This window comes from Rhinopithecus roxellana, chromosome 16, assembly GCF_007565055.1.
Source record: "Rhinopithecus roxellana isolate Shanxi Qingling chromosome 16, ASM756505v1, whole genome shotgun sequence".
NCBI lineage: Eukaryota > Metazoa > Chordata > Mammalia > Primates > Cercopithecidae > Rhinopithecus > Rhinopithecus roxellana.
In genome coordinates this window covers 17366635-17380748 of record NC_044564.1, presented here as the reverse complement: position 1 = coordinate 17380748, position 14114 = coordinate 17366635, and the positions used below count along the sequence as shown (strand labels likewise).

Genomic DNA, 14114 nt, shown 5'->3' with positions numbered 1-14114 from the left:
TGCTGGTGGGTGATAGCAAATGACCAAGAGAGCCATGTCCTGCGGCTGTTCTCTGGCCAGCCTGTGTTCGGAGGAGCTGAGAGCAGGAGACCTAGGTGTATCTTGCCCTTTGGGAAACTGGGGCAGGCCTGGGGCCCTTCCTGGCCTCAGTTTACCCATCTGCAGGATAAAGGTTCTATCATATCATGCCTTCCCTGCTGTGCCCTCCTGGCCAGCCCCAGGCCATGCGGCCTGCTGCTGCTGCTGCTGCTGTAGGGAGCAAGGTCCGCACCTGGGCGGCTGGGCCCAGCACACCCGCCCCACCTGTTCCCACCCTTCCCCTACTTTCCAATGCACTCAGACCGGTGAAATCTGGACTAGGGCGGCACAGGGTGAGCCCCAGGTGAGCACAGGGCTTCCGTGTCAACAGAGCTGGTTTGAATCTGTTTCACATTGACCCTTTCTGTGAATGAGAACAGTCGCCTCCCCCGTGAGCTGTCAGAAGACGTTGTGCCTGTCTTGCTAGTGAGGAAACTGAGGCCCAGAGAAGCAGAAAACTTGCCCAAGATCACACCACCGGGACCCAGGATTCAAGAGCAGGACTGCCCAATGTTTCCCAGACTCTCTGTGGCCTCCTGGCTGCGAGGAGGCAGCCAGGGACCAGGTGCCACCCTTCTGAGGTGAGGCAAGGAGTGCCCGTCCCTTGGGCACGTCTAACTTGGTGAAGGTCCCGTGGGTGGGTTGTGGCATGATTCCAGCTTGCAGGGTCTGGTGTGGGCAGCAGCTCTCTGCCTTCCCCCCAGTTCCTGGTGGGCAGCCCCAGCAGAGCCCACCCCAGCTTCACTCCCCTATGTGCCGCTTGCCAGTTGGGGTCCGCTGCATCCTAGGTCCTGGGCAAGTCCCCTCCCCTCCTAAACCTTAGTTTCCTTGTCTGTGAAATGGGGACTTTGCGGCAGTGGCACCTCCTACACCTGCTGATTCTTAAGTGAAGTCCTGCGTGGGCAGTGCCCCCGCGAGGAGGACCCACCAGACCACACGGCTCAAGTGGCTCTGGATTTCCTCGCAGGTGCCTGAGATCCCAGGCCCGAGAGGATTAAGGCGGGATTACTGTCTGAATGCCGGAGGAAGAAGGGCAGCTGGGAGATGAAGCCGTTAGGCTGCATCCCATTTCCTGCCTCGTTTCAATTCAACTTTCCAACAGCGCTCCCTGGCTCGTCTTGCTCTCATGTAATGGACAAGCACACAGGCTCAGAAAGGGGGCATGACTTGCCCAAGGTCACTCAGCTCGGATGCTGTGGAACAGGGACATCCACTGTCCCAGTCTGTTTATGGGAAGCCGCTCTGCAGCTGCCCTGACCCACCACGTGCCCTACCGCTGTTTCCTTGCCCTGACCCCTTGTTGCCTGGACCAGGGTGGCACAGCTCCAGGCTCTTGGGCCCCTCGCGGAGAACAGGAACCTGTGACTGTGTCCCCAAAGACCTGAGTGACTGAGGGGGCCCCACAGAGCTTGGGCTTCCTGGAGGACGTGGAGGGATCTGCCAGCCACCTGCACCACCCCGGCCCCAGGGCTCCCCTGGAGCTACCATGCCAGCCGGACTCAGGTGGGTCTGGGGGAGCACCGTGCCTCCAGTCAGACCTTGAGATGTGCCCCCTGCTCCCACCGTGCCTTCCCCTGCCCAGGACTCTGGTTGTAAACCCTGACTAAGGGGATTTTATCTCCACCAGGGGGCCAGTAGGTGGGAAGTGGCTTAAACAATGCAGGTTTATAATCTCACAGTTCTAGAGGTCAGAGGAGTCTGAAATGGGCCTCACGGGGCTAAAATCAAGGTGTCTGCAGGGCCATGTTCCTTCTGGAGGCTCCAGGGGAGGAAGGGGAGGATCCATTCTGTTACTTTCCAGCTTCTAGAGGCTGCCTGCGTTCCTTGGCTCGTGGCCCCTTCCCCCAACTTCAAGACAGCAGCGGAGACCTGAGTCCTTCTCATGCCGTCTCTCTGTTCTCTCTCCTGCCTCCTCCTCCACACTGGAGGACGCTTGTAATCACACTGGTCCCCCGGTGACCCAGGATAATTCATCTCCCTGTTTGAAGGTCGGCTGATTAGTAACCTTCATTCCATCTGCCTCCTTCATTCCCCCGGCCACGTAATGGGATTCACAGCTTCCGGGGATTAGGACATGGACATCTTGTGGCGGGGGCATAATTCTGTCGACAACACCAAGAAACACGTGGATGTTAAGCATTCACCGAACACTGTTCAGGCTCCAGGTGCTGGGAGCAGCAGTGAACAAAGCCAACAGACACCTCCACCCTCAAGGAGTTCACGTTCATGGGCGAGCGAAGAGATGAAACCCGGCAGTGAAAATAAGTAGTGTAATGACTTGAAAAGTGCAGGGGAGAAAGAGAAGACGGATGGAGAATGACACATGGGCCCTTCTCTATTTCTTTTTTTTTTTTTTTTCCACTCTTGTTTCCCAGGCTGGAGGGCAATGGTGCGATCTCGGCTCACTGCAACCTCCACCTCCCGGCTTCAAGTGATTCTCCTGCCTCAGCCTCCCGAGTAGCTGGGATTATAGGTGTGCACCACCACACCCAGCTAATTTTTTTTTTTTTTTTTTGAGACGGAGTCTCGCTCTGTCTCCCGGGCTGGAGTGCAGTGGCTGGATCTCAGCTCACTGCAGCTCCGCCTCCCGGGTTTATGCCATTCTCCTGCCTCAGCCTCCCGAGTAGCTGGGACTACAGGCGCCCGCCACCTCGCCCGGCTAGTTTTTTTGTAGTTTTTAGTAGAGACGGGGTTTCACCGTATTAGCCAGGATGGTCTCGATCTCCTGACCTCGTGATCCGCCCGTCTCGGCCTCCCAAAGTGCTGGGATTACAGGCTTGAGCCACCGCGCCCGGCCTTTTTTTTTTTTTTAAGTAGAGACAGGGTTTCGCCATGTTGGCCATGCTGGTCTTGAACTCCTGACCTCAGGCGATCCACCCGCCTCGGCCTCCAAAAGTGCTGGGATTACAGGCATGAGCCACCGTGCCTGGCCTTGCTTCTCTATTTCTAAGGTGACCCAGATTTCTTTACTGCTTTCTGGCAAATCCACCTCTGGCCAGGGGGTAGGCTGGTGATGCAGGGCTTGAAGGCCACATGGGGACTTTTGTCTTCTGGTGAGAAAGGAAATACTACAGGGTTTTTGCTTCCCTTTTTAAAAAATTCAGGTATGGCCAGGCTGAATTCTCCAAAATGATTGGCATTTTACCTTGTACTAGCAGAGTCTGAGGAGTGTGGCTGCTCCCAGATTCTCGTCAAACTACAGTGCTGACATCTTTAGTTCTAGTCCTTCTAGTGTGTATGCACTGGTATCTTATTAAATGCTTTTAACTGTTTTGGTAGAGATGGGGCCTTGCTGTATTGCATAGTCTGGTCTTGAACACCTGGCCTCAAGTGATCTCCAGCTTCACCCTCCTGCAGTGCTGGGATTTCAGGTGTGAGCCACTGCTCTTGGCCTCATTCAATGTTTTGCTTGTCCCTGACAAGTAATGGAGTTAAGCTCCTTTCCATGTTTATTGGCCATTAAGTCATCTTGCTTTTGGGAGTGCCAGTTGTTAACTGGCTTGTCCTCTTCTTTTTGCGTTAAGACACTTAATACATGCTGGATACAGATCCTCTGTTAGATTACACGTACTGCAAAGGTTTTCTCCTAGCCTGTAGCTTGTCTTTTTCATTTTTTTTTTTTTTTTTTTTTTTTTTGAGATGGAGTCTCGCTGTCACCCAGGCTGGAGTTCAGTGGCGTGATCTTGGCTCACGACAACTTCTGCCTCCCAGGTTCAAGCGATTCTCCTGCCTCAGACTCCCAAGTAGCTGAGATTACAAGTGAACGCCACCACGCCTGGCTAATTTTTGTATTTTTAGTAGAGATGGGGTTTTGCCACGTTGGCCAGGCTGGTCTTGAACTCCTGACCTCAGGTGATGCGCCCACCTCGGTCTCCCAAAGTGCTGGGATTACAGGCGTGAACCACCGTGCCCGGCCAGCTTCTCTATTCATTGGAGGATTTGAGTGACATGAACAACGAATGTTTTCTTTTTTTGATACAGAGTCGTACTCTGTCACCCAGGCTGGAGTGCAGTGGCATGATCTCAGCTCACCACAACCTCTGCCTCCTAGGCTCAAGCCATTCTCCTGCCTCAGCCTCCGGAGTAGCTGGGATTATAGGCACCTGTCACCACGCCTGGCTATCCATTTAGGTTTCTGAAGGGCCCCTCGGGCTTGGGGTGGAAAGTGAAGGGAAGCAGGGGGAAGAAGTTTAGGTCTTGCAATCGTCCAGGGGAGACACGACATTGCCTGTGACTGGTGGCAGGGGTGGAGGTTGGGAGAAGTGGCCAGAGAGCAGATCTATTTTGTAGTGAGGCTGACGGTATTTGCTGGACTGCCCTGGAACCAGAGGGAAGTACAGAGTCAGGCTGACTACAAGGTGTTTGGCTTAAGTTCATAGAAGAAAGGAGTTGCCATTTGCTGGCATGAGGAAAATGGAGAAGCAGATTTTGGGAGGAAAATGAAGGGTTTGGCTTCTGACTCGCTGAACTTGAGGTGCTGTTTAAGTGGATGTGGATTTCACAGTTGTACTGATGAAGCTGGAATTGGTTCAAGTATAAAAGGAGGGTCATCTAAATATAGATATTGAAGGTAATCCTCAGTGAGATGAGGTTACTGAGAGGGTGTGGGGAGGCAGGAGCGGGGTGAGGCTGGGAGGGGCAGCTGGGGGGAGGGGAGGGAAGCCCAGCGATGTCCTTGGTGTCTCTGTGAAGACGGCACTTCTGGCAGAGGGACAGACACCCCCCCCGCCCCCCGTTTGAGACAGGCTGAGGAACAACCCTACAGCAACTCAGGGCACTGGTGACTTTGTCAGAGCACCCCAAATCGAACAAACACCCATTAAAGAGGGAGTGCCTCTAAGAAGCCAAAAGGGGGCGCCACCCAGGCTCCAGAGGGGAAAACTTTGCGCTCATTTTCTAACATGTCAACAACCCCGGACCACGCAGGGTCCGGGGTGTCAGAAAAATACTGGCTCTGTGATCAGCTTTGAAACAACTTTATTAGAAGGCTGCTTTAAATGACAACTTCCAACTTCCATTTCTTTCTTAATTTGCTTTTTGACGATTCCAGTTATAACTGTATATGTTCATATATAACAATAATTTTTGCATTGATCTTTGCATCCTATTGAAGATTGAAGATTTCCTCATCAGGTCATTCTGGTGGAATGGAAGTGCAACCGTGACGTCGCCAGTTGGCCAGCATTGTTGAGCAAGGGCAGCAGAAGGCTGGGAGGGAGGGAGCCAACCCCCCACCCTCTCCTCCAGCCCCCGCCCACCACAGATTCACAGTGAGAGGCACCTCACTGCCTTGACATTCAGAAAGTGTGAAATAAAGAAACCCTCGCAGTGCAGGAAATAACTGGATTCCACCTTCAAGGTTATTGAGGTTCCTCCCTCTCTCTCTCTACGCCCCTAGTCAAACCCTGAAATCCTAAGGCTTGGGGAAAGCCCTTGCCCAACCTGCCAAAGGAAAGGACCCAGGGCTGCTGCCTTCTGGCTGCTCTTCTGCCTTCAGTCCCATAAGGAATTTCTCTGCACAGACGTGATTGCGGCGGCCCAAGGTCCCCCTTCTTCTCTTCCCACCCCACTGGGTGGGCTTGGAAAGGTACAATCAACCATGAACATAAATATGAATAAAAAATGAACTTGAAAATGACAAGCTATTAATTAAACAAATCTATAAAAATAGTTAGGACATAACTCTGTTCAAATAAATACAAAATAAATAGGTTCCAAGCAGTGACACGAGTGGAATGGGAGGCTGGTCCCACTGCGCCCCTGCTGGGGTTGGACAGGAACCCCCAGGGCGTCAGAATAGACTCTGAGCAGTCAGCCAAGCTCCCTGCTCCCTCGTCTTCCTCTGTAAGCACAGAAGTCGCTCATTTGTCTGGCTTGTCTTTCTGGACAAAACCCTTTTCCCAACAATGCATAATTAAGGCCTCCAACACCTTTTCCTTCCCTTGCCAGAACACACCAACGCTCTGCCCTTCGCCCTCAAACACGGTGCTCCACTGCCCTCATGCCACAGTGGGGACAGTGAGTTTGGTTCTGAGGTGGTGCCCATCCTGACAGGGTCTGGGCCGGCTCAGAGCACCAGAAGCCCCAGCACTTGCCTTCTGTGCAGCCAGGCCAGGCAGCCCAAGCCCCATGCACTCCCATGCATGCCCAGGAGTCCCAGCCATCAGCAGGGCTCAGATGCCAGTGAGCGCCAAGGCCAGACCCTTTCCTCTTCCTTGCACAGCCAAGTTGGCGTCGATGCTTTAGGTTGGGAAGTCAGGCCTGGGAGGCCATGTGACCTCACCTTTCACCATGGATTACGGGGTTGGACGAGGGGGTGGGATGTGGGCTGTGGCCCTCCTCCCACCTGATTACATCAGCAGAGAGGCAGGAAGCAGAGGGCACAGGGAGATGCACGGCAGGCCAGAGGGCAGGGGCCGTGGCCGGCAGCTGGCTGCAAGGGTGAAATGGAAGAACTAAGCCGGCCTCCAAGCTCGCTATTGGCAGGCACTGCAGAAAACGTCCTGTTCCTACACATGTGCGCCTGGAGCCTGCTGAGCCTGGACACTAAGGAATGCCTGTGGTCTTCCCTGGAACCAACAGGAGGGTCTGCGGGGGTCAGCAGGACAAGCCCTGGGCCTGCCAGCTCTCCCCACCCTCCCTGGGGAGCATCTAGGGTTTTCACAGCTTGGCTCGAGTTAGCTTAGTGTTGGCACATTCACAGAATGAGATGGCTGCACACCCCGGGCTGCGGTCCAGGATCAGCGAGTCCACCGCGGGGCGGCCCTCCCCCCGTCACCGCGACTGCACGCCCAGGGTGATCTTCAGGTTCTCATAGACCACGTAGCTGATGCTCACAGCTGGGATGACCTTCATGAAGTTGGGGGCCAGCCCCCTGTACAGCCCGAAGGCCCCCTCGGTCCGCAGGATCTGTTTGAAGAGGCTGCTCATGGTCACCTCCGGAGCGCCCTCAATGGAGGCTGCAGGAGGGAGGCCACCCGTCAGATGCTTCTCTCCGCACCCCCCGAACTCCCAGGGGACTGCCCAGGGCCAGCCTTACCTTGCGCCTGCATCCGGGTCCTAACTAGGGCCAGGGGGTAGCTGGCCAGCTGGCCACAGGTACTGGACATGGTGCCACAGGCCAGGAGCACAAACACACCGGGGTCCGCACTGTTCACTGCATAGCGCTGCAGCCAGGCATTCTTGAGCGTCTAGAAGGGGAAGGGAGCATGGGATAAGCCCCAGGAAGAGCTAGCGAGGCAGTAAGAGACAGGGGGCTGTTACTGGGCCCTCAGGCCACTGGAACCCAACTGCCGGGCCCGGGGCCTGGCTGGACTCCTAGCCTGGCTGTCCTGTTTCTGCTGTCACTGGGAATTCCGGGACAAGGTAGAGGGAACACCGCCTACCCCACACAGAAGGGCTGACTTCGGGGTCTGTCTGGAGTGTGCTGGGGCCTGCGAGCCCCTAGGTGCCACCCTGCTCTGGGGATCTGCCTGCTGAGCCCCTGGGGATGCAGAGCCTGGATGCAGGGCTCACAGGGGCTGCCAGAGGCAGGCAGGATGAAGGAAGGCTTGCAGTAAACAGAGGAGCCGGAAGGAGACGCAGTCTTTGATGCAGTTTCCTGCACTAAGCATGTGTCCGTCAAGGAGAGAGACAGCAGGCGGAGGTGTGCTGGGAGGGGGTTTCTAAACCTGTCCGGCTTGCGCCGGGGCCTGAGCCCTCTTGGGCCTCACCTCATAGACTGCGAGGTCGATGCCGGCATAGGGGATGATGCCCAGCATGTTGGGGACATAGCCTTTGTAGAAGGCGGCCACCCCCTCTCTGGCCAGGATCCTCCTGGCGCAGTCCAGCATTCCTGAGTACTGGCCTGTTTTCCGCAGTGCCATCCGGGTCTTCAGGACCTGCACAACAAGAGCGGCGGGAAGCGTGAGCACAGCCTGGACTTCTCCCCAGTCCCGTGCCCACTGCCCGCCCCAGGACCCAGGTGGCCCCTCACCTCCATTGGGTAGATGCTGCTCTGGGCGATGGCCCCTGCCAAGGACCCTGCCACAAGCCTCTCGTGAATCCTCAGAGTCTCCTGGTCACTACCAACAAGGCGCTTGATCTAGAACCAGGAGCAAACAAACCACCCGATATACCCAGAGGTTGAGGCACCTGCTGCTGCCCCTCCCTTCCTCCTGGAGCCAGGCAGTCTCAGCTGAGCCCTGGAGTCCCTGGCACATTTTATGCTGCCCAGAAATGTAAGGAACTGGTGGCGAGCCCGGGCCTCCTGCCTCGCCCTGCTGTCCCTGGGGTACCATGGCTGGCTCCAAGTGTCAGAGAGGTCAGTGCAGGGAAAGCCAACAAGTCCAGACAGTGAATAGCCACTGGCTGGTGACCCTCCCTGAGGAGCTGGGTCCTCACCTGCTCATAGGCCATGAATTTGATGGCTGATTCAGGGGCAATTTTGAGGACATTGATGCCATTGCCCCGCCAGAGTGACCTGGCCCCTCCTTCTCGAATCATCTGAGTGAAGCCGCCAACGATGCCCATGTTGTTGCTGCGGGAGGCATGGACCTGGGAGGGAGGACCAAGCAGTCAGATGGACCTGGGGGGGCCATAGGCTGCCTCACCCAGCCAAGAGCCTCTGCTGGCCAACTGGCTGTGGCCAAAGCGAAGGTTCTTTCTTCTGTGAGTTTTGAAGAGGAGCTTGGAATCACGAGACCAAAGTAACCCAACACGGCTAAGTGAGGTTCAGCTCCATTGTACTGGGTATCTATTGGTTGCCAGCCTTGTCCTGAACATCTCCACAAAGATGACTTTAAAAAACAATCAAGGTCGGGTGCGGTGGCTCATGCCTGTAATCCCAGCTCTATGGGTGGCCGAAGCAGGTGGATCATTTGAGGTCAGGAGTTCGAGACCAGCCTGACCAACATGGTGAAAGCCCATCTCTACTAAAAATACAAAAATTAGCCAGGCGTGGTGGCGGGCACCTGTAATCCCAGCTACTTGGGAGGCTGAGGCACGGAGAACTGCTTGAACCCAGGAGGTGGAGGTTGCAGTGAGCCGAGATCGTGTCCCTGTACTCCAGCCTGGGTGACAGAGTAAGACTCTATCTTAGAGAGAGAAAAAAAAAAAAAAAAAAAAAAAGGCCGGGTGTGGTGGCTTACACCTGTAATCCCAGAACTTTGGGAGGCTGAGGTGGGCGGATCACATGAGGTGAGGAATTCCAGACCAGCCTGGACAACATGGAGAAACCTCGTCTCTACTAAAAATACAAAAATTAGCCGGGGTTAATTGGCTGTAATCCCAGACACTAGGGAGGCTGAGGTGGTAGAATTGCTTGAACCCAGTGGGGGAGGCTGCAGTGAGCCGAGATCACACCACTGCACTCTAGCCTGGGCAACAGAGTGAGACTATCTCAAAAATAAAAAAACAATAATAATAATTTTTTAAAATCGAGTTTTTCATTATAAAAAAAACTTAAAACATATTAAAACAATGATCAAACCTAAAAAAAACTTAAAACATATTAAACCAATGATCAAACCACAGCCAACCTCTCTCCTGCTGCCCCACCCATGCTGGTTTAAAGGCACATCCCAGGCATTTGATTTCACCCAAGGCCTGCTTTCAATCTCTACAACATTCCTGACAATTCTGCTAAAAAAACAAAAGGATGAGGCAGTTGTTCAAGCCCCTGTTTTCACAGAGGAGGGGAAGTCCTGGGAGGGAAAGGGGTTCGCTCAAGGCCACAAGAGGAAGGGAGGCAGCTGTGGTGGTGCCTCGGGCAGAGTCCAAGCCCAAGGCCCTCTGCCCTGAATCACCCGCTTCCTTTGTCTCTGTGCGACACAGGGAGGCCCAGCAAGGCAGGCGGGGGAGGGAAAGGAGGCAGCTTTTCCAAGCTGGGCTCCTGGCACAAGAAGTACTAGGTACGAGCAAGGGGATAGGTGGTGGCCAGTCACCATTCAGACATCAAAGTCCACCAGTGTTGTCGTGTGGGTTTCACAATCTGCCTTGACATCTGCCCAGCTTATCTCTGCTGTGTGGACATGGATTTGCGTACCTGGCTAAGGTAATGGTGTGGCTTCCCACTGGCGTCTGGGTCAGGTGAGGCTCTGCTCACCCCACTGTGGGGTAACGTACACAAGACGTGCTTACAGAAATTGGTTCCTGCCTCACCCCAGTCTCGGTAGCTTCACCTGTCCACATTATGCCCCTGTAATGTGATGCCTCAGATAAAATTAGATCCGCTCTGCGCAAAATGTCACCTAGAGTGACATTTTGGTACCCCCTGTCTGAGCAATAATTCCAGTCTAATTTATTGGGTTAGAAAAGTTTGGGCCCAAAGCAGGCACCAGCCAGAGAAAGGGAAAACTAGCCAAGCAGCATCCCCCAAGTGGAAACTGGCCCCCCCAGGGCTCTGGGGCCTTTTCCCAACATACCTGCATGAGCACCTTGAGCCTGTCCAGGGGGGCCGTGCAGGTTCTGGATACGGCCCCTGCCCCACCTCCTGCCACCAGGTGTCTCCACCACATCCCCGTCTGCCTCTCCTCCACTGTGAACTCATCGGGGACCGTCAGATTCTCACCCACATCAAAGATCTGTGAGGAAAGATGGCATAAGCCTGACTCAGGACCCGCGGGGCAAGGCTGCTGGCACCTGTTGCCTTCTACCCTCTAGCATGGCTCCAGGCCAGGCACCACAGGACAGGGAGAAGGTCAACGATCCTGGGTGGGAAGTGGGCTGGGGCCTTCCCCTTCACTCTGAAGGTAGCAGAGTTGTCACGCCAGCTGGGGGCCTGGAGAGAACCTCAGCTGAACACAGCCAGAAGGTGCCAGGTACAAAACCATTCACTGGCCCTTTGCAAAGCTTCCAGGGAGGTCCTGTAAGAACAGCTCACAGGCCTGTGTGAGACCGCCAGGCTGCCTGCTCTGAAGGGATCAAGCCGGGGTGAGAGCCGTCTGAAACCTCATGTGTAACCAGATCATGCTGGCAGAACATTATGCAAGGCCTCAGCAAACACGAGGGCTCGCTGCCTGCGTAACCTCTCTCCGGGTAGCATCCAGGCTGATCAGAGCCTCCCCTGCTCTGATCCCAGGGCTAAAGGCCAGAGCTCTGGGCCAGCTGCTCCCAGCCCTGGAGGTGTCCACTTAATTTCACCCAACAAGCCCTGGTCTGGCACTGTGAGAGGCAGGTGAGGAGCCCCTCTGGCCTCTCCTCCTGGAGCGGACTGTCCAAGGGGACAGGACTGCACACCAGGACTCAGAGAGGGACATGCCACGCGTGAGGGGCTCAGGGCCAGAGACCAATACAGACTCACATTTCTGAACATGAAACCACAGTGGGCAGGCGTGAAAGGGCAGCAAGTGTGTGCCCGTGGGGACACCTCACAGCTCTGCCTAGGTGCTCTCTGTAGAGTAGCTTCTGCCTCGGCCCCCTCCCACCCGGGGGAGGGGTCATACCAGCTTTGGCAGAACAGGCAGCATCATGGGAAGGGTATCTGAAGTGGCCCATGAGCAGGAGCATGTGGGGACGGAGGGTGTTCCTGGAAGAGGACGCCTGTGTGTGTGAACACTGGGGCTGTTCAGGTTGGCCAGTGTGCCAGAACAGGTGGAACATGTGGACCGCTCTACTATCCCTCTCTGAGTCCTGGTGTGCAGTCCTGTCCCCCTGGACCGTCCGCTCCAGGAGGGGAGGCCAGAGGTGCTCCTCACCTGGCAGAAGAGGGGACAGTCTCCTGTGGAAGAGGAGGCGGCTGGAAAGCCCTAGCTGCACTCTGGGATGGGGACAACTGGGTGACTCTGGGCTAGGCCCTGGGAGCAGGTGAGGGCCCTGGGTGTGCGGGGCTCACCGTGGAATGCTTCCAGTACAGGATGATCTCGGGGATGTTCTCCACGGGGTGCAGGAGGTGGTAGTCTCTCCACTCGTTCCAGTCGATAGTCATCGTGCCGTTTTTATCCATGCTGCGAGACAGAGGCGAGGCTGCCCACCTGCCCATCCACCAGCTGCGTCCCCCCACCTCCCAGTGAGCCAAGGGCAGGCACCTCGGATGTCCAGAAACCACACGAGGCGCCTCTGGCCCCAGGTGAAAGAGCAGGGGATTGCACACCCCACTCAGCACAACAATGGCAATATAATGGCCCACAAGAACCCCGTTCTGATCAGGCATGGAAGTCAAGGGAGGCAGTCACAAGCGACACGGATACTTACTAGGTGACAGGGCCCCAGAAATGGCCCGTTCGTATTCTGACAGACAGACAAAGGAGGCGGAGGAGAGAGGAGAAACAACACGCATAAGTGCTCGGAGCCATGTTAGTGAAGCAAGCACACACCCAGAGACGTGGGCACAGCATGGCATGAGACGAGCCCGCCACAGCAGCTGAGCCCAGGGCTGCTGTCGCCGAGGACCAGCCAGCGTCCGGTCCACAGGGTTTCGGGAAGGTCCAGCCAGGACAGACGGCAACTCCCAGGGCTGTTCCGTGAGATTTCCTGGCAGCCACCCCTCACCAGGGAGCTATCTTGTGGGGCAGCGCCTCTGACTAAATTGTTAAATGCAAGTTACTAGCATGGGGAAGAAATTTACCTGGGATCGAGGCTGCAGTGTGAGCCCCCTGCCCTGCCCTCACCACACACAGGTGCTCTTTGCTGGCCTTTTACCTACTTGAACCACCCCCAAATTAGTTTTCCCTTCATGGGCCGCTGGCCGACGGGCAACATTCCAGGTGATCTGTGATTCTTCAAATGAAAGCTGGCCTGCAACGCTGGGGAGGGGCTGGCCTCCCAAAGGGGTTACTTATTCATCCTTTCTTTTTTTTTTTTCTTTTTTTTGAGATAGAGTCTCGCTCTGTCACCCAGGCTGGAGTGCGGTGGTGCCATCTCGGCTCACTGCAAGCTCCGCCTCCTGGGTTCACGCCATTCTCCTGCCTCAGCCTCCTGAGTAGCTGGGACTACAGGTGCCCGCCACCACGCCCTGCTAATTTTTTTGTATTTTTAGTAGAGACGGGGTTTCACCATGTTAGCCAGGATGGTCTCGATCTCCTGACCTCGTGATCTGCCCGCCTCGGCCTCCCAAAGTGCCGGGATTACAGGTGTGAGCCACTGCGCCCGGCCTACTTATTCATCCTTTCAAACCACGAGAAGGCCAAGTTCAGAGCAACAGGGTCAGCATAGGGAATGGCTTCACAGGGTTAGTCTCAGAGCCTTTCTTTCATCACACTTAAACCAAATGCAGAGGCTGGCTGAGCACTCACCTCTTGAGAATTTTTTCTGCCTGCTGTTCAGATATCTTGACTCCCAAGTCCCGCAGGGACTGCATGATCTCCTGTGCGTCGATGCGTCCTACAAGAAAAGAGGCCGTGAGCAGGAGCCAGGCGCACAGGGAGGCCCGAGGCTGGACCGGCTGCAGCTCTGAAGGCAACACTTACCATCATTCTTTTTGTCCAAACTCTTAAACACCAGCCTCAGTTTCTTCTCATGATCTTGGAGATAATGGACAAATTCTTCAAAGTCTAGCTGCCCATCAAGGTCCTTATCTCCAGCTTGTACAATTTTCTAGAAAAGAAAAGTAAGGTTTTGTCTTTTTTTTTTTTTTTTTTTTGAGGCGGAGTCTCGCTCTGTCGCCCAGGCTGGAGTGCAGTGGCGCAATCTCGGCTCACTGCAAGCTCCGCCTCCCGGGTTCACGCCATTCTCCTGCCTCAGCCTCCCGAGTAGCTGGGACTACAGGCGCCCGCCACCTCGCCTGGCCAGTTTTTTGTATTTTTAGTAGAGACGGGGTTTCACCATGTTAGCCAGGATGGTCTCGATCTCCTGACCTCGTGATCCGCCCGTCTCGGCCTCCCAAAGTGCTGGGATTACAGGCTTGAGCCACCGCGCCCGGCCTGGTTTTGTCTTTTGGTTCCTGGACCAGCCTTTCCTTGTCCCCTGTGGGGCCCCGTCCCCAGGCAATGACTGCACTAATCCGTGAGCAGAGCTGGCCCCAAGGATCCAAGATGCTTCTGCTCCACTCCCAGAGCCACTATGGCAATTGACTCACATGCCAGAGCCACTACCTAGAGCCCCAAGTGCTGGCCAGAACC

General features: G+C 55.4%; 1 protein-coding gene across 3 annotated transcripts in view; it reads right to left on the bottom strand.

Annotated features, from left to right (window-relative positions):
• Positions 1 to 5038: 5038 nt before the first annotated feature.
• The window catches only part of SLC25A25 (solute carrier family 25 member 25), a 43054-nt gene continuing 33978 nt past the window's right edge, over positions 5039 to 14114 (bottom strand). For all 3 annotated transcript variants that reach the window (XM_010367810.2, XM_030919397.1, XM_010367811.2), the window contains exons 2-10: positions 13464 to 13590; positions 13290 to 13377; positions 11891 to 12002; positions 10482 to 10640; positions 8461 to 8613; positions 8054 to 8161; positions 7791 to 7958; positions 7118 to 7268; positions 5039 to 7037 (exon numbers count right to left, since the gene is read on the bottom strand). In XM_010367810.2, the coding sequence (XP_010366112.1) occupies positions 6853 to 7037; positions 7118 to 7268; positions 7791 to 7958; positions 8054 to 8161; positions 8461 to 8613; positions 10482 to 10640; positions 11891 to 12002; positions 13290 to 13377; positions 13464 to 13590 (1251 nt within the window). In that variant the 3' untranslated portion in view covers positions 5039 to 6852. The remainder of the gene's footprint in view (positions 7038 to 7117; positions 7269 to 7790; positions 7959 to 8053; positions 8162 to 8460; positions 8614 to 10481; positions 10641 to 11890; positions 12003 to 13289; positions 13378 to 13463; positions 13591 to 14114) is intronic.